The sequence below is a fragment of the Ciconia boyciana genome, chromosome 3, assembly GCF_034638445.1.
Source record: "Ciconia boyciana chromosome 3, ASM3463844v1, whole genome shotgun sequence".
Lineage (NCBI taxonomy): Eukaryota > Metazoa > Chordata > Aves > Ciconiiformes > Ciconiidae > Ciconia > Ciconia boyciana.
The window spans coordinates 106,919,417-106,942,598 of NC_132936.1; the positions used below are offsets into that span (position 1 = coordinate 106,919,417).

General features: G+C 39.4%; 2 protein-coding genes and 1 long non-coding RNA gene across 12 annotated transcripts in view; 1 reads left to right on the top strand and 2 right to left on the bottom strand.

The window, feature by feature from the left end:
• EPRS1 (glutamyl-prolyl-tRNA synthetase 1) overlaps positions 1-6,754 on the bottom strand; it is a 48,526-nt gene extending 41,772 nt beyond the window's left edge. For 2 of the 4 annotated variants that reach the window (XM_072856967.1, XM_072856966.1), the window contains exons 1-2: positions 6,605-6,754; positions 3,905-3,989 (exon numbers count right to left, since the gene is read on the bottom strand). In XM_072856967.1, the coding sequence (XP_072713068.1) occupies positions 3,905-3,989; positions 6,605-6,650 (131 nt within the window). In that variant the 5' untranslated portion in view covers positions 6,651-6,754. The remainder of the gene's footprint in view (positions 1-3,904; positions 3,990-6,604) is intronic. The other 2 variants (XM_072856969.1, XM_072856968.1) reach the window with 1 other exon arrangement.
• A 4-nt stretch (positions 6,755-6,758) lies between these two features.
• LOC140649569 (uncharacterized) lies at positions 6,759-22,688 on the top strand. 7 transcript variants are annotated; one of them, XR_012041660.1, is made up of 7 exons: positions 6,801-7,007; positions 8,095-8,148; positions 10,804-10,888; positions 12,337-12,546; positions 13,152-13,309; positions 16,540-16,596; positions 22,288-22,688. It is a non-coding gene; the product is annotated as an uncharacterized lncRNA (long non-coding RNA). The 7 variants fall into 7 exon arrangements; XR_012041661.1 differs by having other exon boundaries at positions 12,347-12,546; XR_012041658.1 differs by having other exon boundaries at positions 6,759-7,007; positions 8,095-10,888.
• BPNT1 (3'(2'), 5'-bisphosphate nucleotidase 1) lies at positions 10,386-23,165 on the bottom strand. Its single transcript, XM_072856971.1, has 9 exons — positions 22,898-23,165; positions 19,487-19,611; positions 16,625-16,729; positions 16,288-16,395; positions 15,710-15,758; positions 14,608-14,699; positions 13,397-13,594; positions 11,866-11,971; positions 10,386-10,534 (listed from the first exon to the last, which is right to left on the bottom strand). Exons 2-9 carry the CDS (start codon positions 19,601-19,603, stop codon positions 10,386-10,388), a joined length of 924 nt encoding a protein of 307 aa, XP_072713072.1. The 5' UTR covers positions 19,604-19,611; positions 22,898-23,165.
• Positions 23,166-23,182: the final 17 nt, after the last annotated feature.

A 23,182-nucleotide genomic window follows, 5' to 3' on the forward strand; every position in this document is an offset into this window, starting at 1 on the left:
GCTGCCTGTATTTCTGTTCTTTACCCAGTCTTCATCAGATAAAAGACTAATTTGAATTTGTTTTTCCCATCCTGCTGTTGAAAATTCTCAATAGATCTGGAGGCAAAAGGCTCTCCAAAGAGAATACTTCCTTCTGTGTTTTAATCTCCCTTTTCTACCTTACAAACAGTATTTAAAAAAGCTGCACACTGTCAGAAATCTAGCTTCAAGTTCATCTAAGATAAATGTGAACATTTTCCTCAACATTTACTAAAGAGCTTTGGAAGAAAGATGCATCACAACCATCAATTCTCCAGATAATACTCATCTCCACAGTCCCACACAGGTGTAGATTACAAAATTAGAGCTCCAATAGCTTCTGAACAAGCATTGACATCAACAAAGAGAGTTCCTGTAAGTGTTCTGTTCCACTCAATTTAATGGACTGAATGCTACACTTCAATTTGTCAAAAAAAGGTTTCATTTCTGTTCTGCTGTTGTTCTGTACTTCCTGTTACACCTACTTTATGAAATGAAAAGAATTTCTGATAGCCCTCAAAAAGCTTCGCAAAAATCAATGAAAGTTCTGGAAAAGATGTAGAAGACTTATTGATACATTAACAATTATAATGAGTCCCATTCTTAGAACAAATAGATCAGCCAGTCTCATTAGGTTAACTGCACTAAAACCTAAGGAACATAGTTCATTTGTAGTTCTTTTGCTTCTCCTTTTCAAGCTTCTAGGATCCAGTATACAGAAGATCCATAAAATATAACTTAAAACAAAAGCCACAGTGGAGGGCTTAACATACACAAAGTATGTCCTATTATAATTTCACACTGCTATCAGATTTTAATGAAGCTTTTTCAAACTGAGAAAAACAAAACATTTCTAATACATTTGCATCTACAGAAAGTCTGTGAAATGTTTTTATTGTTTTCACTAGTTCATACTAAAACAAATACCCTTGATTACTTGAGCAAAACTGAATAAATATATGAAATGTGACAATGTTACTCTGAGTAAAATCTTACTGCTGCTTAAAAAGTTGTTTATTTCCTTTGGGGAAAAAAGATCTACTTCCACCCAAACATAGTGCTAATTGGCCTGCTTTTTTTGAAAAAGTTACAAAATGTTAAGGCTGCTCTTTTCAGCTAGTGCCTGCTAACTCCAGGGGTAAGTAAGGAAGAATAACCAGGGACAATGTAATGTTACAGGCGAAGAGTAAGTGTCTCTTCAAAGTGACGTGAAATGACACATAATTAAATACTAGGGCAAATATTCAAGAAGCAGAAGACAAGATGGGAGAAGGAAAAAGCCACAAACACAAAACACAGAGAATCTCCAATTGTAATAAATCATGATTTGAATTAATTTGTAAAAAGCATTGCAGAAGGGTTCTGTGCAGAGGTTAAATACATCTGCCTAAGAGTAACACTACTCTGAAGCATGCAGGTGCTCACAACACAAAACAGAAAAGCTGCACTGCAGTTTGTTATCTGATAAGATGCAGGCATATTAAAACACTCCATATGCCATCAGCATTTAGCAGAGTGGTTTGTTTAGGAGCTATTACCACATGAAATTTTGAAGCTAAGGCTTCAAAAATAGCCTTTAAAATAAAATTCATAATCTCAAATTAGTGATAAACTTTTCAGCTAAGAAGCTGACAGCTAACTTTCAGCTAGTTAGCTGAAACATTTGTCACCAGATTTTAACTGCATTTCAAAATATAACCTAGCAAAACAGCAAATAAAATGTTCTCTCTTGTTCAAGTCAAGTCATTAGAACTAATGGTTTCCTCAAAAAAAATCAAAGTCTGAAATATCCCAAGTGAATTTCAAGTCATGCCAAAATAAGATAGCTTCAGCAGGACTGATGCCATGAAATCCATTTACCAAAAGCATTAGTTGAGATATGAGTTCAGCTGATGCTTCTCAAGTTACAGATACACTTTTAACAGACTTTAAAATAGAGAATCAATTTTAAAAATTATTGTACAAGCGAGCAAGAGAAAATTAATGCAATATTGAGGTTTGGAATAACTTCTTAAACATAATCCAATGCCAGGGATGAGATGACACTAACACAAAAAAAATTCCATCTGATGGAACCATGATTCTAGATATTATGCACACGTCGCCAAAATGCAGAAGAAGAGCTCTGGCTTTACATTTCCGACAACTTCCATTACAGCTAAAATGAGTGTTTTTGCAATGCAGTGGGAAGAAGGCATGGTAATATAAAATTATCTAATAAAATAAAATATTATTTCAAAGCCAAGTATATAAATTTATATTCCAAGATCATCCCCATGTGTCACAGTAGTGTATTTGTGCATGTATATCTTTTGCTGTATAGAGACACATACACTGCCTAAACTGAGAAAGGAAAATGAAACTAAAATCTCACTATGACTACTTAAAGGGAAAACTCTCTCATGCGACTAAAAAATATCCAATTAACTGTTATGTATGCTGTATTCCACACATGCATAACACACACTGAAAATTATTAATGCTGTACCAATTAAGTCCCAATATAATGTGCCACACTTCTCTTGCTTCAATTCAAAATCCCAAATTCAATGCCATCACTAGGCACAGCAAAAGACAACATGTAAAATCAGAGATTACAGTAAGGAAAGAACTCATATCTAAGTTCAAGTCTAACATTTTAAACAGAAAGCAATATTTGCAACCAGTAAAGCAATCATTATGATTGAAGACTGTGAATCATCCATTGCAGAATTTGATTTTTTGCAAAAACACATACCTAGTGACAAGCTCTTTCCCTAAGGTTAGAAGACAGAAGAAAAGTTCAGTTGGTGTTAATTTATGAGGATCAAGTCAGGATCTCCACATAAAAATACTATGTTGTTTTTATAACCATTCTACATACATGCAGGAATACCAATTTATGATGCATTGGTGGCTTTAACAGCATCTTCGACTGAAATAGCTCACAAAATGCAAGTTTGTCAGCATGTCCGTGAACAATAGATTTTTTTTCCCTGTTCTTTCAAAAAACAATCAGTATTCAAAAACTACACTTATAATCACTAATTCCAAATTCATCATAGTGTTAATATACTTTAAGTTAGGACTGCAATGTTTATGGGTCAAAATATGCTCCTTACTGTAGATAGTAGACATCAGCGATTTCCACTGATACGTCAGTGGTATTTAAGATATCAGGATATCTCCTCTTGATATATCCAGGTATCTTACCCAATACGGAATCTAAGATGACAATGCAGCTTCCCAAAACTAACAGCATTAGCCCTGCATTCCTGATATGCATATGATCCTACTCAGATCATAAAAACCACCTTCATGCCCCAAACTTGAAAATATTTATTCCAATGGCAGAGTATTTTTAGTAGGACAGATAATAGTTTTCCACAAAAATTTCCAAGATTCTTTCTATGGGATGCAGATAGATACACTGGATAGCATGGCATAGTTAATTAGTACTTTTCTGAGCTAACATCATGCCTTCACTTATATGCAGCAATGAGCACTAAATAATGCCATATAAACCTTTAAAATTAATTCCACCACATACGTACAAGTCCAAGGAATCTTGTATACCAATCTCGCCTAATACAAAATGGCCTCGCTTTTGATAATTCATGGCAGCTCAAAAAGGCAAATACCCAAACAATAAAGTGACTGGTACAGCATAAACAATTAGACATAAGTGCATGCAAATAAGAATACCAGAGCTCTTTCCATAAAGATCAAGTTTAGAATATATTGTAAATGTTTTGTCTGTACTACTAGGAGATGTCAGTAATGCAGTAATGAATAAAACTGTATTCTTCTCTTCCTCCTACCTGAAAAGGTTACCGTCAATGTTACAGCCATGTGATTTTTAAAACTGCTGACCCAAAGCTAGAAGGAGAGATGCAAAGTCACTTACTCGGACACACGGAGGATGGTTTCTTTGCCTTCTTCCACTGAAATTTCAACATCATTCTTCACATGTTCCACCGTCAGCAGAGCTCCTTTAAAAAACAAGAGAAAAAGATACTGAACTTTCTTCCAGGAAAGGTATCTTTCATAGTAGCAACAAAACAGTTACATTTCTTATCAAATAGGACCAGGTGACTGAACTGGCTCCTTCAAGTAAAATTGCCCAGGAAAGAAATCAATGTTCAGTCTCATATGCAAGAGGCTTCTTATTCTTGGCAATGCTTACAGCTTCAAATTGATAATGTCCAGCATACAGTAACCTGCAGTGAGCTCAGCAAGTGTCGGCAGCAATACCTTTTGCTTCCTAAGGGTATTGTAAAAATTAGTCCTGTCCCCCAATACCTGTAGAGATGTAATTGGATTGCTTTTAGTTATTGAACAGTACAGTAACATACTCCATCCCAGCCCTGACATGTGCATCAAAGGAGATCAGTTACTGAATATACCAGTACTTTCTGAACAAGGATGAGACTATTTTTAACCTGATTTAATGTTTATGAGGACATTAGCCATTCAAACCCAAGAAACTCTATCCATGTAAAAGTGCAAGAAGCTTATACAGGGTTTTCAGAGTAAGTAGTTCATCAGTGACAGTAAAGGACGGTCTCTAGAAATAAAAGAATTATTTAAGTTTTCAGGCTGCATCATCAACTGGAAGACAGCTCTGCCCATATTCAAACCTTGATGCAAACCTGCTCTGATCTCAATGCTCTATAGCATGACACAGTAGCTCAGACAAAGCACTGAGCTAACTTGGCTCTATTTCTCGATTGGCTCTGGTCCAGATTCAGCCTGCTGAGCATAAGCAGAGGAGCTTGTGTTCTTTTGCTTTGCTCAGAAGCACGTACAAAGACAGCAAGCTTTTACATAGGCAAATATTACTTAAATGAAACTAGCCAAAGGACTATACTTCTAGGTCTTGAAAGGCACCTAACCTGGTACAGTCTTCATAGTGTGCCATGCACTTTATCTTCCCTAGAACAACGCACAGACTACCCAAGGCAGATGATCTTGTAAGCTATTAATACACTGGCCTAAATACAAAGCACTGGAGCTAGGAATTCCCTAGCTCTCACCTCTGCTCAGCTGCAAACCCTTTTTGTGGCATTAAGCTTTTATCAACAGTAAGTCAAGGTTCTTCTTCCCATCCCGCAGTTATCCATCTGTGAAAGTCAGGGTGACATCCCTTATGCAATATGTTTGTAAGTCATGTAAGTATTTTAATAACATGCACAGAAATGCTTTGAAAATTACAAGTATTATGCACACCAAGCTATGTAATTAATCCTAATGACATTAAAAGCTCCTACAGTTTTCCCAGGGCACAGCCATGATGAATAGTACAAAGTAGGAATGAGTAGGATGAGTGTGCTTGTCTTCTTGATACAAATGTTTACCAAAATGTTTCATCTGTAATATGTAATATTTCTGATGTAATTATACAATCTCCTGAATTACACCTCTAGTGCCACTCACCAGCTATCAAAAGAAAAGAATCCTCCAAAGCCCCTAAACCCATGTTAATCATAGCTCATATTGCATCATATCTTGCCTAGCAAATCAGTATAAACAAGTATCAGGAGAAACATTGTTTAAAACTTATATATTATGATACCTTAAATCAGTAGTCATGCAAGCTGTATTCAACTCTGAAATGCATTTGGGAATAACAGCATGAAAAAGAAATCAATAAACTAAGATGAAGAATGGAAAGAATATGTATTTTGAATAGTTGTAACAAAATGGAGAAATGATATGGAATATGTATAAAAGCCTGTTTCCATACGGCAGAAAGTGTAATGAAAGAGGTTCTCACATTTTTAAAGGCAAAATAACATCGAAGGGCAGTGATCAACTGAAAAAGCAAGATTCTGCAGTGCAACTTTGAACCAGCTCCCCAGACGAGCCGAATTTTAGCAGCAGTTTAGAACTGACAATGAAAGATAGCAGCAACTAGGCAGAGCTCACAAACGAGCAATCTGAATTAGGACTGCCTTGAAAATTTAGCCTCAACGTGCTAAGTCACCCGAGGAGCCTACCTGTGACTCAGTTTCTTTAGCGTAAGTTATGTGAAGTGCCGGCAGCTGTCACCACTGCCCGAAAAGCAACCTGCTGGAGACCAGCGGCCCCGAGGGCGGCAGGACCAGCCCTGCTCGATCCCTGCAGACCGGGGCCGGGCAGGCGCGGCGGAGCAGTCGCTGCGGAGCCTGACACGCGGCCGGGCTCCCGGGCCGGCGCCTCCTCAGCACCTCAAGTGCCAGCGGGACACCGCGGGGGCCGCTCCCCGGCGGCGACGTGGCCCCCCCAGCGCCGGCCTGCCCGCCGGGGACCGGCCCCGCCGTCTCCCTCTGCGAGGAGGGTTCGCCCCGCGCCCCGGGGACCCGCCGGCCGCCCCACCCGCCCGTGCCAAGGCCGCAGCGGGCACACGGCCCCGGCCTACAGCAGGGCCGGGCCGCAGAGGGAAGGACGGACACGGGCCTCCCCTCACGCCTCGCCCGTCCCCGCACGCGGGGACAACCGGCGCGCGGCGCCGCATGATGCAACGCGGCGGCCACGCGCCCGGCGGGCGGTGAGGGGACAGCGTCCCGTTAGGTCCCCCAAGGGAGCGGGGAGGGGGGAAAAAAACCAAGGGCCGGCCCGCACTTACCGAGCGGGGGGCTCCCCGCGTTGACGGTGAGGCTCAGCGCCGCCATGCCCGCCGCCACCGCCGGCGCCGCGCCGGAACCAAAGGAGAGGGTGGGGCGGGGCGCACGGCAGCGCCAGCTCGGCAAGGGCCAGCTCTGCAAGGGCCAGCTCCGCAGGCCCCGCCCCTGGCCCCGCCCTCCGCGGCGGGGCGGGGCCGTCCTGCGTCACTTCCGGCGGGGATGCTATAGCGGGGGATGCGTGAGGCGGAGGGGGTTTTCTCGCCCACGTCGCCACCGGTCGGCACCTAAGGGGGCTGCCGCGGCCGCCGCCGCTTTGCAGCCACGGCCCGAAGTCCGCCGGGAGGCGGCGCTGAGGTTGGAGCCGGACGGGAGATGACTAACGGGCGGTGCGCCCGCCCGCGCTAGGTGAAGCGGCGGGGAAGCAGTCCTGTCCGGGTGCTCGGCAGGGGCTGGCGGCTGTGTGGGGGCTGCCCTGCCTCTAAGCGTCCCTTTGGCCTCGCTGGGGCCGGGTGCTCGCCGGCGGGGCAGCCCGACGGCGGGAGCGGTGTCTGGTGCCGGCGCTTCTCCTCTCGCAGCTGCTCCGGCGCTTGGGCAGACCCTTCCGAGAGCTTTGCAGGAGTTAACTGTAAAAACTCCTGAGCTAGGCGTCTGGCAGCAGCTGTAGAGATGGCTTCGGTCCCTTTTCTATGTATAATGATATAAACAAATCAAACAGTGCAACATACACCGACACATTTGAGTACAGTGGTTTAACGCATCTTTTTCCATAGAATGTTACTTGTTACATTCCTCACGAACACGCAGATTTTGCAGTGGGTCAAACTAGTTTTGGAATGAATTACAAAAATACTGTCAGCAGTTTTTCACAGGAGACGCTCAGGTTCACATTGTTACAAGGACAATGCAGTGTCACTGTGCTGCTTCCCGCCCCCCTTCCGTTTATTTTATAGATGGTACTATAGCACCTGATGTGCTAGCAGAGAAATTCTGAAATGCGTGATTGGTGGACCGGTGCTGTTGTGTGCAGTGGGCATAGTGGTATAGCCACAGCATGACTGCGCCTTACGTGCTGGCTTTTATCCTTGATTCCTGCTGCTGGATTTTATCTCAACTTTCCTTTATATTTTCCTGTGTTAGCAGTTTTACAGTTTCTGTAAGCATGGAAAGTGGTACCATATATAAGCGTCTTTACACCTCAGGTAGAAGCTGGTGTATGCTATGTGCATCTACTCCCATTGAGGTAACTGTAAATGAGCAGAGAGATAAATTACAGCAGAATTAGAAAGGGGCTTATGCTGAGGACATTTTCAAACATATAGCAAGTTTCAGATGAAAATAAGGATATAGAGACATAGATGAAGATTTCTAATGGTCTGTTCTGTATTTGACTTAGTATTTTAATGATTACATGGAAAGAGTTATTAAGGCAAGCTTTGTGTTGTCTAAGTTGTTCTACATTTTATCTTAATGTGTTTTGCAAATTCGCATGCAGATTTTGATGTGAATATTAAAGCATGCGTATCCAAGAATTCTGCAGAAGATAAAGGTGAGAATTATGTATAATTGAGGCAGTGAAATTAGATTAATCTTGTGCTTGCTATGTGGTTCAAACTTCAGTCACCATCAATATGTGGAATGATTAAACTTATAATGGGTCAAAATACAAAGAAGACTAATTAAAGCAGGCTGAATCTGTCTTGCATGCTCTTACTAGTCATGCGCTTGAGGAAGGAGAAGAAAGGTAGGCTATAGATGAAAGGATTAGAAGCATGCGTTGTTCCTATATATGCAGCTTTAATCCAGTGTCATGATAGCATTATGGACTGGCTGATGATGATAGTGAGGTAAGTGATAATCTTGCTAATTTATCTGTAAATGTTGTGATGACCTCACTAAGGAAAGAGCTTCCTTAGATCCTTTACCATGTGTGCACATGAAGAGACTGGGAACACTTTAGCAAGAGTTGCCTTGTTTGTATCTGTTGGTGTCAAGATGTTCCTGCTTGCTGGAAATAGAGCCAGCTTTAAGCCAATGAAGTCATATTGGTGTTACCCTACTGTGAGGAGAGGATCTAATCTAAGGACTCTAAGTAAATCAGAGATGTTAAATACCTTGTGTGATAAAAGGAGAAAGAAGTAACACACTGTTGAAAACTGAGTTTTGACATTTTCTTCTGTATGGGAAACATAGCTTTTTGTATCTTGAAGTTCTGTGCTAGCTTAAGGATGGTTTCAGTGGACCAAGAGTGTAGTTATTCGGAGGACTTTATCTTGTGGGCAGGGAGGAAGTGAGAATGGGTGCAGTGCAACTTGCAGGCTACTTTGCTATTCATAGTGTCAGCAGAGGTTAAGGCAAAAAAAAAAAAATGCTGGGAGAGCTTAAGCATTCAGTCTTTACCTAAGCAAGCAGCCAAGTTCAGGCACCCTCCCTGACACCACAAGCCTGAGAACCCAACATACGCCACTCTTCTATCCACACAGAGAACAGGAAGAAAACCACAACTATGTGTTGTCCATTGAAACCAGCATCTCTTCATGGCATGCTTCAGCATGTGTCACATTGTTAGGGAAATGGAGTCCCTAAGACTCCTTAATGTGGGGGTGAGGGACTTGGGTCACAAAATCAGGAGAAAATAAAGCACTTAGGGGCCCCACTGGTTCAATATACTCCAGAATCCTAAACTGAGCTTGAAGAGACTAAGGCTGCCAATTTTAGCTAGTCATATGGAATTTACTTCTTGTTCTCTTTTGTGTTCAAGTGGACTGAACAGTTGAATCCTGCTTTCCTAACCCCCACACCTATGGGAAAGCTGACTGGAACAGGCTCTCCAATTTTTAAGTTCATTTTAGGTGATCTTGTCCTCTGCTCTGTCCCCTCCCCTAACATGCCTATGTTCCACAGGAATGGGAAAGGGGTAGTGTCAGGTTCTTCAACTCTTGGGGCAGTTGGAAAGGCACCTGGACTTTGTTTCTCTCAAAATTTGGACATGAAAAATTTCAAGTTCCAGCATTTCTGTTGTCCCCATGTATGACTAAGTGACCTAGGATGCCCAAAGCTCTCCAAGACTGAGGTGGCATAGACCCTGTGACAGAGGCATTTCAGATCATCAGAGAGGTGCTGGGAACTCCTCCCCCTGTTGCAGTTTCCTTGGGTTCTCCTCAACTGAGGTCTCCTGAGCCCTGCTGTATTAACACTTTGCTGATCCTCAATGGATCCAATGATCCAGGAAGCCCTATTTGAAATGTCAGAGGCCCACCTGGACTGCGTCCTCACTCCTGCAAAACTCAGACAACCCAACTCACCACAAATAGCAATCTTGGCCACCCCAAAACTGAGCGCAGACCAACAAATTCAAAGACTCACTTCTAAGAATCAAAACTGTCGACTTTATAATAACAAAAAACATTGAGCAAGATCAGATAAATTACTTAACATGATTTTGTGCCCTGAATATTAAGATGATTTTTGGACTGTAGTATTATGATTAGCAGTATATTAAGCACAGTCATACCACGTGAAGAATGAATACGCCCAAAGAATATGGAAAACTACTATTGAAGAAATGTGACTTTTTTGATGATGTCTGCTAAACACAGCAAAACAATCTGATCCAACATATACCTAGAGATTCTGTATGTAATTTTGAAATTATTGAACACCTTAATGGAAGAATTCAGTTCAGATTCTATAAAACAAAATTTCAAGCTCAGTTATCTTCTTTCTTTCTTATTCTCCAAGCTCACTTTCTCAGCCTGCCAGGCCCAGTGAAGATGCTTTACTGCTTTAAGGCACAAGAGATTGTTTAACGGTGTTAGGAATACGACTGGCATAATAGTCATAATTCCTCAAAGTGGCAAGGACCCCAGCTGAATTCATGTGTTTCACTTCCTTGTTATACTGAAATGAATTTCCATGGATATCAGTTATCTTGCCTGCAAAAAAAAAGGAAAAAAAAATTATTACACCAAACAGGAGTTGGAGAGAGATAATCTATTTTATTAGTACAAGTGATATAACTAAAAAAAAAGACAGTTTTTGGCGTACACATGCCTGTCTTCAGATGTGTAATATCTTTGCTCCCAGTTCAAGTGCAACAGTTTGTTATTGACTGAAACCAAATAACTAATGGTTTTCTTTTCTTTCAGCAATACTTAAATTCCCTGTGTTTCAGGAAAAGGAAAACATCATCTCTCTCTTACAGACTAATTAAAATGCTTCCCGAGTAGCTTATACATCGGCTGTTGACAAGAAGGAAAGAAAAATCCTCAGTTCAAGTAAAAGCCAGGGTAAGTCTATAAAACAAACTCTAACATAATATAGAAATACCCCAGCTGGTTTTAAATTAGTTTCTAGAAATCACTTAGCAAGAGCAACACAGATCTTTATGCAAGCTGATTTAACCACGAGATACCTACATAACAAGGAGGCTAAATACAGCACTGTGCTGCCCCAGATTGATTACTTTTTTGTGCCTGAGCTAACCTGTTTAAAGCTATCCCAGTTACCAACACTAGAGACTGCAGAGGAGTTAATGTCATTATGAAGCCTGTTATCCTTGCTTGACAGAATTTAGGAGATCAAAACCCACAATTTTAGCACAGGGTGGTAAAAGGTCTATCAATGTGAACAGCAGAGAAAGTATAATACTACTACTTATATTCAAATTCTTGCCAGTCAGACTTTTTCATAACTTCTCTAATGCCCTACCCCCTAGAAAGGTGAAGTGGCTTATGTTGGCTGGAGACCACTAATTTTACTGAATTACATGAATGACTCAATTTTGGAGTTTGTACATCCGAGGAACAACTGCATGATTTGGCCTATTTTTGTTGTTTTAAAGAATTAAATTACATAATATGTTACTAATAATAAATTACTATATCCAGTTAGTAGGACAGCATGATTTTACTGTGAAATAGTAGCCAACAGAAAAAAGCCATTTGTTTTGAAAATACTAAAATTAATATACCCAAAATATTGGAATTTGGCTTTTTTAATTATTTCACAGTTACTGACTATATTAGTCCAGGGCAAAACAGATCATATCATGCTTTCCAGAGCATAATTTGCTGTCCCTTTGGAGTTACTTGATTTCAAAGGGCTCAAAGCTCCTAGTGAATCGTGACTATTTAAAAATACATACGTACTGTCATTTTTCTTTGCAAAGACATGTTTGGAAATTATTTTTTTCTATGAAAAGTATAAATAACTTTAAATTGATGCAGTTTCACTTATCTTGGAATTTTGAATGCTATTAACTTACCTCCCACAGCATGTAGAATAGCTTCAGGTGCACATGTATCCCATTTCTTGCACCCAGGACTGGCATATACATAAGCAGATGCCTTGCCTTCTATAAGTTGAATGATCTGTTACAAATAGAGAATGGCAATCATTGCAAAGGATCTAGGCATTTAGAAATGGGTAAAAATTACACCAGGAAACAGGGATGAGATCAGTTTATTCTATGTACTTACAGTCAGAAAAGGAACACTAGCCCTTTCCTTTCTGATATTACAAGAAATTAAATTAAGATTTAGAAAGCTATACTGTATTACCATTCTGAATGATCTATTTTTGATTGTTGTAAATACAGTCTTGTCCTGGTTTCAGGTGGGATAGAGTTAATTTTCCTCCTAGTAGCTGGTGTACTGCTGTTTTTTTGATTTAGGATGAGAATAATGTTGATAAGACTGTTTTAGTTGTTGCTGAGCAGTGCTTACACTAAGTCAAGGACTTTTCAGCTTCTCATATTGTCCTACCAACTGAGAAGGCTGGAGATGCACAAGAAGCTGAGAGGGGACACAGCCAGGACAGCTGACCCAAACTGGCCAAAGGAATATTCCACGCCATATGACATCGTGCTGAACAAAAAACTGGGGGGAGTTGGCTGGGAGGGGCACGGCTGCTGCTTGGGAACTGGCCGGGCACTGGTCAGTGGGTGGTAAGCAACTGCATTGTGCATCACTTGTTCTGTATATTCTTTTATCATTATTATTATTTTCCTTTCCTTTTCTGTCCTATTAAATTGTCTTTATCTCAACCCACGAGTTTTCTCACTTTTACTCTTCTGATTCTCTCCCTCATCCCACTGAGGGGGGAGTGAGCGAACGCCTGTGTGGTGTTTAGCTGCCTGCTGGGTTAAACCATGACAAGTCTATACTATGAAAATCTGCTTTTAGTTTCAGAAACAAGAATTCCCATCTTGTGCAAGTACTAAAAACATAAAGTGGAAATTATCTCCATGTTGTCTTGGTGCCATTTTGGGCCTTGCACACATTGGAGAAAAGAGATTGGAGGGTGTGGTTTTGACAGCCATGACAAAACTAAGCATTAAAAACTGTAGCAAATGAGTATTCCCTGTATGCAGAGAAGTTTTGCAAAGGAAATACCACTGTATGCTTCTATTTTTATCCTTTCATATGTGCTGCTAGATAGTTGGAACAAAAACTGTATTAACGTGAACAGGAGGGAACATCTAATAATTGTGATTAAATTGAATTTGCATTTAGTCATTCTGCTCTTATAACTTTTTATTTTCTCCCCTAGAAACAGAATACTGGGGAAGATGGACCTCAGCCATGACCAGCACGGCCACTGTTACAAAGATACCCATACCAAATTCTCTCTACCTCACAGCAGAATGAATGCTAGGAAGAGAAGTTGTGCTGGGGAAGGAGGAAGAATTCTCCTGTACATTCATGCAAGTAAGCAAATGATTTCTTTAAAAATTCTTTTTCTTTTTGCAAAGGTACCACCTCCCAGTAAAAACAAAAGATTTGGAGTTTTCATACCTTGTTTCCTGCTCCTCCGACTCTGATGACACTGTCTGGGTTCAAGGCACTGATGCAGTCATTTACCAGGGTACTGCTGTGAGAACGGGTGGTAACGATGATGTGTTTCCCAGGAGGTGCTTCTGTAAGCTGAAATCCAAAGGCACCTATGCCCAGGACTCCCCAGATTGTCCTGCCCAACACAGCATCAGATCCTGCCTAAGAAAAAGGTACACAGGTCCAGGTGATGGTTAATCATAGTGATCAGCACTTAAAGCACAAATGGAAAGGACTACCTAGAGACATCTCTGCATATGAGGGAACATAATATTAATACTGGGTTATACATTTAGACAATGGCACTTAAAAAGAACTACTCTAGAGCCCAGAGTGAAAAATTGGCTCTCCTTCCCTCTAAAGCAATGACATCATTTACCCTTTTCTTATCTGTGACATTGTGGTGGTGCATTACATCCTGCCTCCAGTGACTGACAAATTAATATTTGTGTATTTCTGTACTTCAGGCACAATCTGTAACTGAAAATATCTTGTCATTTTAAATGTTTTGTCATACATATCACATAGAACATATAGAATCAGCTGACGATATGCCTTACATCAGCTCAAGAGCTTTTTCTTTAAATTCTAATAAGTTTAATTAATCAGGCTGCATCATGAGCTTTCCCCCCCCCCCTCACAGATAATACTGAAATAATCTCCAAACATGTGTAAATGCCTGTAGGTTGGCTGTCCTGGACCTACACCTGAAACCTGGCCTGATACACTCTAACCCAGCTGTCAGTGACAGGTACGCTTGGTTTATTTAGGGCTGCAGATTTATGGCAGTTACCACACATCACGAATGCAACTATTGCACGGATTTACTAAAGAATTTCTAGCAAAGACTGCAAAAACACCAATCTGTACTTGTTTTACAATATATACATTACATGTACTGTAGTACTATGTACAGTACCTATGTGACATACACTGTATTAGTGTATTATACAAGCCTCAGGATTCAGTATGGCTGTTAGTAGGTCCCTGAGATTCAGTTCCTGGAAACCAACATACGAACTTGTATATATTTAATAAAAACACCACCACCTTATATTACAACATTAACTCCACTACACACTGCTTTTCAGTTGAAAGTGTGCTAACTAGAAATGGCTTAGAAGTGACAGTTAGAAATCACCTAATGCTTTTAAACAAATCAATGCATTTAATACCTCATAGTTGTAATATGGTTGGTTAATAACTCCTGCTATTGCTTTGCCTCCATAAGCAATTCCAATAAGAACCGTTACATGGTCAAGGAGACCTGTACAGAAATAATATGAATGTAGTTATGCTTGAAAAAGAGAAAGTATATATATAAAAAAAATAAACCTTCAATAAAAGTCCACAAGTTGATATGCAGGGTGGTATCTTAAAAATGCAAATACTAATCAGGATTTTCAGGTGTAATAGGTTGGTTGATATAAATTTTTAGTCATTTAGCCTTGAGGTCTGCAAAAAAAATGCCCCAGATAGAATTCTCTTAATAGAACTATGTTATAATAAACACATAATGAGAGAGAAGTTTAAAGATACAACTAAATAGCAGTATATGATGACATTCTTCTGTAATTGTGTGAATTCTTTAATGGTATTCAAAACTAGCAATTTGTTGACAGTTGTACATGTCTTTCCCTGAAAAGGGGAAAAAATCTGCCTAGAAGATTTTACATTAATCAACTAAAAGATGCAGCAGGAGGCTAAAGTGAGGTTTTGGCATATTGTTTTTGGAGGTTTTTATTTTTTCTTCTTCTTCTTCTTCATTTTAGGGTCTATTTCTATGGACAGAAAGTAGGCTTTGCTGAAAATGGTTTCTGCCCATAACTGAAGAATTATGATTTAGGGGAAGATGTTTTATTTTGAGAGGTCTACAAATACAGCTGTGGTATTTGGGTTGTTTGAAGAGGAGGATGTAAATATAATTGAGCATATTCCTGTGTGAATGGGAGATTTAGTCCTCAATTCAAAGTATATGCAAAATTGTAAGTTTCACTAAAACCTTAAGACAACCCACCAGCAATCAAAGGCAGCTCTTGGCTCCCTGAAATGATAAAAACTGGGGGGCACTCAGTAGCCCATCAGGAATATTCAATACTGGTTAGGATTGAATGGAATGATTAAAAAGTTCCATAAAGCTCAAAAAGTATAGAAACAACATCAGCCTTATAAAACAATATTGTATGTAACATATCATAAAGCTATCTACCTGTACATGCTACTTTATTACACTGCTATAATCTTTTTTGAATTTGCAGAATTAGAAGATAAGCGAACCTTCAGTGTACTCCTTGGTTCCATCCAAAGGATCAACCCATATTACGAGCTTTAAAAATAAAAAAATAAGGAAAATTAACAAATACAAATCATGTAAATGACCATGTAAAGTATATATTTTACTTTAGTGCTTTTATTTCCTTACAGTAGTAAGGAAATAAAGAGATTCAGATTTTTAACATTATGATATAACTGAAGCCTACAGTAGTATTTTACACAAAAAAGCTTAAAAACTGACTGGAAATTCTCAGCAAATATCTTAGTAGAGGTATGAAGGCTTAAACTGAACATGGAAATTACATTACTTTCTTATGTCCAAATTAGATTCCTTCCAAATAAATTTGAATCACAAGTTGTAAGAAGCAAATTTCCATTTCCCATTACTGCACACAGGGATATGCAGCATTTCCAGGTCTAGAGGTGGGATTCTCATGACTACATTTCAGTTTTCAAACCAGAGAGAAAAACTGGCAACACTGAAATAACCTTTTTTCATAATACATTCTTAGGGAAAATCAGTAAGTAATATAGATAAGAGTGTAAAATATGAAGACATATGTATAGCATTACCACATTACCTCTTCTTCTTTAATTCCTGTGTACTGAGCAGGACAAGTTTTCTTCAGTATTTCTTCACAGTGACCATCTTCAATTAATTCCTCAGTCACCTCATCAGTGGACAGTTCCTAACAAAAGGATTCTCAAAATTGTTAGAAAAAGGTGTTGGACTCACCCTAATTTGCCTTAGAACTGTGGATTTGCTTGCAGCTTACTTGACAAAGCTGATGAAATGGGATGGAAATAAATTTTATTTTTTTTTTTTAAACCAGATGATTTCCTAAAACCTGCCAAGGCAAATTCCACTGCAAGTTACAGCAAGTTAAATTGTTAGTATGAAATAAATTAGGTACTTACTTCTTCTCCTATGATTGTCACCTTGGGAAACTTCCGTGCCAGGGAAGCACAAATGCTCATTTGTACCAGTCGGTCCGCTTTGGTCTGCAAGTCATTGGCTCCAGTCTGTCAAAGGATGGATAGGAATTTGTGTATTTCAAAACAACAACAACAAAAAACAGTACAATGGCCCATATGTCACTCTGAATATCTACCTTGTAATGAAAAAGAAGTCTAATTTGATAAATCATCAACCCAGTAAGTGATCTTGAGAGAGGCAGGCTAAAAATTGAAAGAAGCAAAGTTTCCCTGTACACCCCAGAGCTAAGATAGACTGGTATGATATTAGAACAATATTTACATGCTGTGTTCTTCTCATGCACTGGTGCAATTGTACTGAATATGTATTTGTGCAAATACTACACTATGTACAGCATAAATTAATACAAGTATGAACCCAGATATAATACAAGAAGAGGGAAAAGCAAAAATTAAGATGTTAACAGGAAGAAAATAAATATTTTAAGGCTCACTGGAGAGACATGGCAAATTAGGAAAGAGGAGAAATATAGGCAAGGTGTTAGTAAAAGGTGATTTAAAAGTCCAGTTAATCTAGCTTGTTTAAAAAAAAAAATTGAAACAATTATGATGTATAAACTTCTAAATAGTGAACAGTTCCTTAGTCTAACAGAGAAAGACCAAGGAGGGCCAGAAGCTAACCAGTGAAATTGAACTGGACAGTAACACCCATACATTTTTTCCAAAAAAATGCTAGACAGGAAAGAGTGGATTTGGTGTCTGAAGATGACATGAAACAATGAGTGAAAGCCTTCCCAAAAGATGCAGTGTAGCCAAACATACGTTGCCAGATGGGTTACAGTAATTTCTTCTCGAGCATTAATAACCTGCTATATAGTGGAAGTGGGTAATTTATTAATACTTTCTCGCCTTAATCTTCATGTATCTATGAATGGAGGAGCCCTTTAGGTCCAGAGGCAGAATCCCAGTAAGAAAGACTTCTGTAAGCACAGGAGTTAAGAAAGCCAGTTCATCCAAGGATTTGCATCTTAGTTGAATCAAACAAAAATGTTGTGTTATCTGCTTGTATCTTATTTGGTGACAACATGAAAATTGTTTTATCCAGCTACAGAAATTAGCCATAGGAATGGAATATTCCATTTAGAATCATGTTATGGGTTAATTTTTGCATCCTCAAAACCTAGTCTGTCCCTTAGCCAATTGCCTATTTTTACGAAACTTGATATTTTCCTTTGAAATTTCCCTCTTATCCCCTAATAAATTTGGTTAAATTTGGCACTGAGTTTAGACTCTGAAAGATCAAGTTATTGCAGAGAATGTCCCTTGTTCCAGGACATCAACCTAATAAAACAGTATAAAGTAGTTCTTCAAAACACTACTGTAAAGTAGTTCTTCAAAACACAAAGTCACTAATAATGTAAGAAGGGCTGGACAAAATGTCTACTTACCAACAGGGGAAAAAAAAAGTAAAAATGCTACAAGGACAAGCAATATAGACGGAGAGCTTAGAGTTGACTAGGGGGAAAGAAAACTCGGGACATCAGGAGAGGAAGGAGAGGAGCTAGCTAAAAATTCAACTGTCCTTGAACTATTTTTCCTCATCTAGATAAATGGATGGGAGGTCAATGTGTTGAGGGAAACGGTGGAACACTGTCTTCCTAGGTTTTCTAAAGCTTTCAAAAAGGCCAGTTGGAATTGGTCTTGATGTTTGCTGACTGCAGAAAGAGGATGAATGATGAGAAGCAGCACTTTCTGTTCTTGTGCATCTCTTTGCTCCAGACCGTAAAGCAGAGGCACATACAGGTTCTCTCTCTTGCATTCTTCCTCTTTCTTCACCAGCCACCTTTGACAAGAAGCTTGCAGGAATTCTGAGATTGCTAGTCCCTCAAACAGGAACCTCTTCTGTTGGTCATTGTTTTCAATTTAATTTTCTGTGTTTGCAGTACTCATTTAAAAAAAAAATGTATGTATAACCAGTCTTATTTAGAAACAATATCACCTGTTACTTTTGATAATTTTTGTTTTACTGTATTAACAATTATTTACTTAATTGGTTACAGAGCTTAAAATGTGTTCAGCTGCTGATTTTATTATATTAGAAAATGATTGAGCAATGCATTCCTGATTTACTGGGAAATAATATTAACACATGTGTATTTTTTTGAAGTGAAACTGAATTAAACAGATAAAAGCCAGCATTTAGTTTTAGTTAAAATGATCTTAACCTTGCTGGACTCTTAAAAAATAAGCTTAATTAAACTTGTTTATACGTTTAAAATTAACTGGTTAATAAAACAAAGTACACACAGTGCTTCATTTGTACCTCTGGATGCAAGTATTTTCAGGCTTCCCTGTAGTGAAGCTGCATTAGTTTTTCCAAGAACCTAAAAGCAGGTTATGTGGGAGAGTATATTCTACTTGCATGTGTCTGAGAGTCCTGCTATGTATCTAAGTACTTTTGAAAACACAGATCATTACTTTCCAAGTTTTTTTTTATTCTCTCCCCCATACACCTGATTTTAATCGCTTAGGAAAAAAGGGAATAAGAAAAATTTGCAAATGTTTTTGTAGTGGTGAACATAACTGACTAAATGGGGAAAAAAATCTTTTTGCATCTACTGTCTGAACTGACAATAATAGCCACAAAGGATCAGGCTTTTCTTCACAACTGGCTGAAAGTGCTTACTATCAGAAAAATGTAAATACCAGCAATTACTTCAATGTAAAGACCAAAAATAATATAGATACCTAATGCAGTCCATAATCTTCAAAAATACCACTTTGACCTGTATCTAACTCAGCATTAATAAGAGAAATTAAATTGGAACAAAGTAAAAGTAATACCTTCTCCACTATCCCCAGATCTCCTGCAGCCATTACATTTCTAACAATTGTTGCAGCTTTTTCCGCAACAGAATATGCAGAGGCGACCACACGCATGAGTAGAGCTGGAGAAGCCATACTGAATGCTGAAAAGAAACAAAAAGCAAACTTGTACATTTCTCTCCAAGAGAAGAAAAGAAGGAAAATATTTTACGTAACATTCCAAACAGATACAGTTTAAGCTGAGTAGGAAGGGGAAAGTGGGTTACTGCCAGTGAGTAGTAATGAAGTGAGCTTTGACTTTTTAAAAAATACACTTAACACACACAGGCATGTAAAGCTATTTTAGACAAGATTTTTCAAATATCCATGCTCTGTCTGACAGTGAACCTAGTTCTCTTCACTAAAATAAAATCTGGCATTAAACAAGAACATCATAATCAGCAGAAACTCTTTATCATAAACGTTAAGAAAAAGTGTAGTCTACACACAGTACTCATTTTTTGTACATCTTGAACATAAGTTCATTTTTTCAGAACTGAACCTACAGAGTTGGTTTGTGCCCAGACTCAAGCACAAGGCTACCAGACAGGACGACAAGAGCAACTTTACTTACTATTTTTATTTGTTTAAATATGAAATAGGCTTTTGTAGATGGCCTTATTGTGGACACAAAATAGGCTAATGATATGCAGATACTGCAGACACTGTACTTGTATGCAAAAGTCTATTCATCTAAACTCTACCATCCTTTCTGTAGTTCTTTAACTTCTCTTGATTGCTTTAAGGAAATCTGTTACATCTTCCTTCCTCCCTTCAACACTGCATGTCCTGTCATTCTTCCTACTGTATTGTCTTCTACATCTGTTACCCAGCACACATCAGTGCAATTCACTATGCCTTCAGTTCCCAAATAGAAGAATAACTATCACTCTTGCAAAAGGCTAGCGATCATCCATTCCTCCCAGCTTTTCTCTACCTCAGGAAAAATAAGTAGTGATAACCACGCTGTATTCTTTAAAACGCAGTGCTAATTGCTTTTTATGTTTTCCTGTCAGTTTTTTCTCAGTGTAGATTACGTGCTTTTTGGGTTGGGCTCACATGTAGGATATACTTCCAAGTAAGCACCTGAGCACAGAGCTAGAAAAAAAATACAGAGAAACTCATTAATCACCACATAGAAGACAATATATTAGGCTTCCCTCACAATCAGTATCGGCAGCAATTGCAGTGAGTATTGCGTAAGTGGCAATAGGTCATTACACAATATCTTTCTTTCCTTGCTTGAGAAATCTACTTGGTAAAGTATAATATAATGAGGTGATAAGGCTAGCTACTGTAGATGATATTGATGTGACCTCAAGTTCACGTCTGTTTACAGCGAACAGCAATGTTAGAGGTATCAAAATCCCAAATGTAGCTGGTTTAAGAACTCTTTCAGCATTTTAGAAACACTGCATGGGTATCTCTAAAGTCAGAAGATCTCTAAAGCTATAAGAGTAGAGTGATTGTGTAAGTACATTCAAAAAGCACAGTTGCTACTGTTAATTATTATTTACTGCTCACAGATGGGAGCGAAGTGCTCTGGCGTCCTGTAAAATAGCCAAGGTCCATACCCAAAGCGCACATGCAGGCTGTCTTGGACAATGGTTACAGGAAAAATTTGGGAAACGATACCTGTGGCAAAAAGCAGCTCTCAAACAATTGAAAGTCGTAGAGCAAATACATGTTATAACACATGGGAAAACAGATACTATTTTAAGTATATACCGTCATGTGAAACAAGTTAACAGGAAGGAAAATTGAATGTAGTTCATTCCATACTGAAAATATCTGGAATATGAGTACTTCTGAGAGAGAGTAAAAAAGTTAGCGTATTAGATGGGAAGCTTGGGTGAAAGAATTGAGCTCAGAATAAGATAATTACGATTTTAAGCTCAGCTTCTCGTTCTTCATTTGACCGTTTACTGCACATTTGATCCTGCTTTGTAAAATGAGGTTAAAACTTACTTAATTGTTTTAAAGGCTTGATTTATTCAATGTTTGCATAAAGTTTCAAAAGACTCGGAAAACAATACAGAAATACTATCTTACATTCTTGAAGCTTGACCCAAGGTGTTTCTTGGGTACACTTTTATTGGACATTCTTAAGGCAAACAAGTATACTTTCTTTGTGTAGTGAACCTATATCTGAAATCTCTAAGCAAACCTTAAAATTAAAATATTCTTATGAAAAACAAGATTTATTAAGAGAAACTGAAATGGGAGGTTCAACACCCCCTCCTCCCCAATACAGAGTAGCTAAATAATGAAGAGCAAAGTATGTTATTACTGCAAAAGGTGCCTTAAATTTTTACAGGGCTGCATCTCCTGTGCGGCATATTTTCTGGTGTGTTGGATCTTTTTGGTTAGATAAGTGTGTGTGCTACTTGGCTGTAAGTTTCTCATCTCTCTGACTTTTTGATCTCAAATTGACTAGTTTGTTTATAAGTTTATGGCACATTCTTTCTGATGAAGGCAATGTCTAATGTATACTTCCACAGTACATTCAAGAATATATTGCTTGCGTTGGACAAACAAGTTTGACTCTTACAAAACTGTACAGTTTACAAAGATCTCACGGCAACTATCCCTCAATTTAAATTTGCGTATTATTTTCAAAACGTACCTTGTCCTCCAGAGACCATCCATCCTTTCTCCTAGCCGAGCAACCAAATTATTGAATGGTCTCAACTTGACAAATCAGTTCGATACCTACTCAAATAAATGAGTTATCCAGTTCTTGTTACACATTTTAACTTTGAAACACTTAAATATTACAGGGTGGCTACAATTAATTTATCGAAACAAGTATGACGGATTTGTTGATGTTGCTACCTCCGTCTCTTTTCTGCAAACACCCGTTTTCCAAATTTATCATTTCACCTGATGAAAGGAGAAAATGGACATGACGCACAGCGTGCCTTCGAATGCGAGTGCTAAGCTACGACTTCTTCCTCTGAACTCTTCAAAGCCCGAGTGGATAGAGCTCCTTATTCCTTTACAATAAACTTTGACTCACATTTAGTTAAAGGTAAAATTTTTATTCTGCGTAATGTGAGGAAACGGTATTTCCCCAGCAGAAGCGGGGAGTGGGAATGCCTGGGTCCCACTGCAGTTCATCTACAGACTTCCAGTGGGAAAGGGCTGCGCTACCTCATTTCACCAAAGTGCTTGGACGCCTTTTGAGTTTGTATTAAAAAAAAAAAAAAAATCCAGTTCCTGATTCTCTTTCATGAGGATTCCCGGCGGTGAACTGGCTGCGGACCGGCCAGGGTTACCGGGCACTGAACAGTGCTCTCTGAATGCGTTTAGTTGAGCATTGCATGATCTAAAACAGGTGGTCGTGGGTGGCAGGAAAAGCTCTCTCTGCTGGTGCGACGGCTAACTCACCTCGATCTCCGCAGCGTCCCTTGCGCTCCTCCGGCCACCGAGCCTCTCCCCTCTCCCTCTCCGCCCGTCACCGTTCACCAGCAGCCTGCGGGGCTCTCAGAGCTCACCAGGAGCCCTTCCCGTCGGTCCCCTTGCCAAACGATGAAGTAACCGAAACCGAGCTCCAGGCCCCGCCGGTCAGCTCCCGCCCCGCCCCGCGCCCGCCGGCGGACCCGCCGGGCCGCCCCTGTAGGCGGTGCCCGCCCCTGCGGCCTCTGTGCTGGCTTCTTCGGGGAGAGCTCGCCC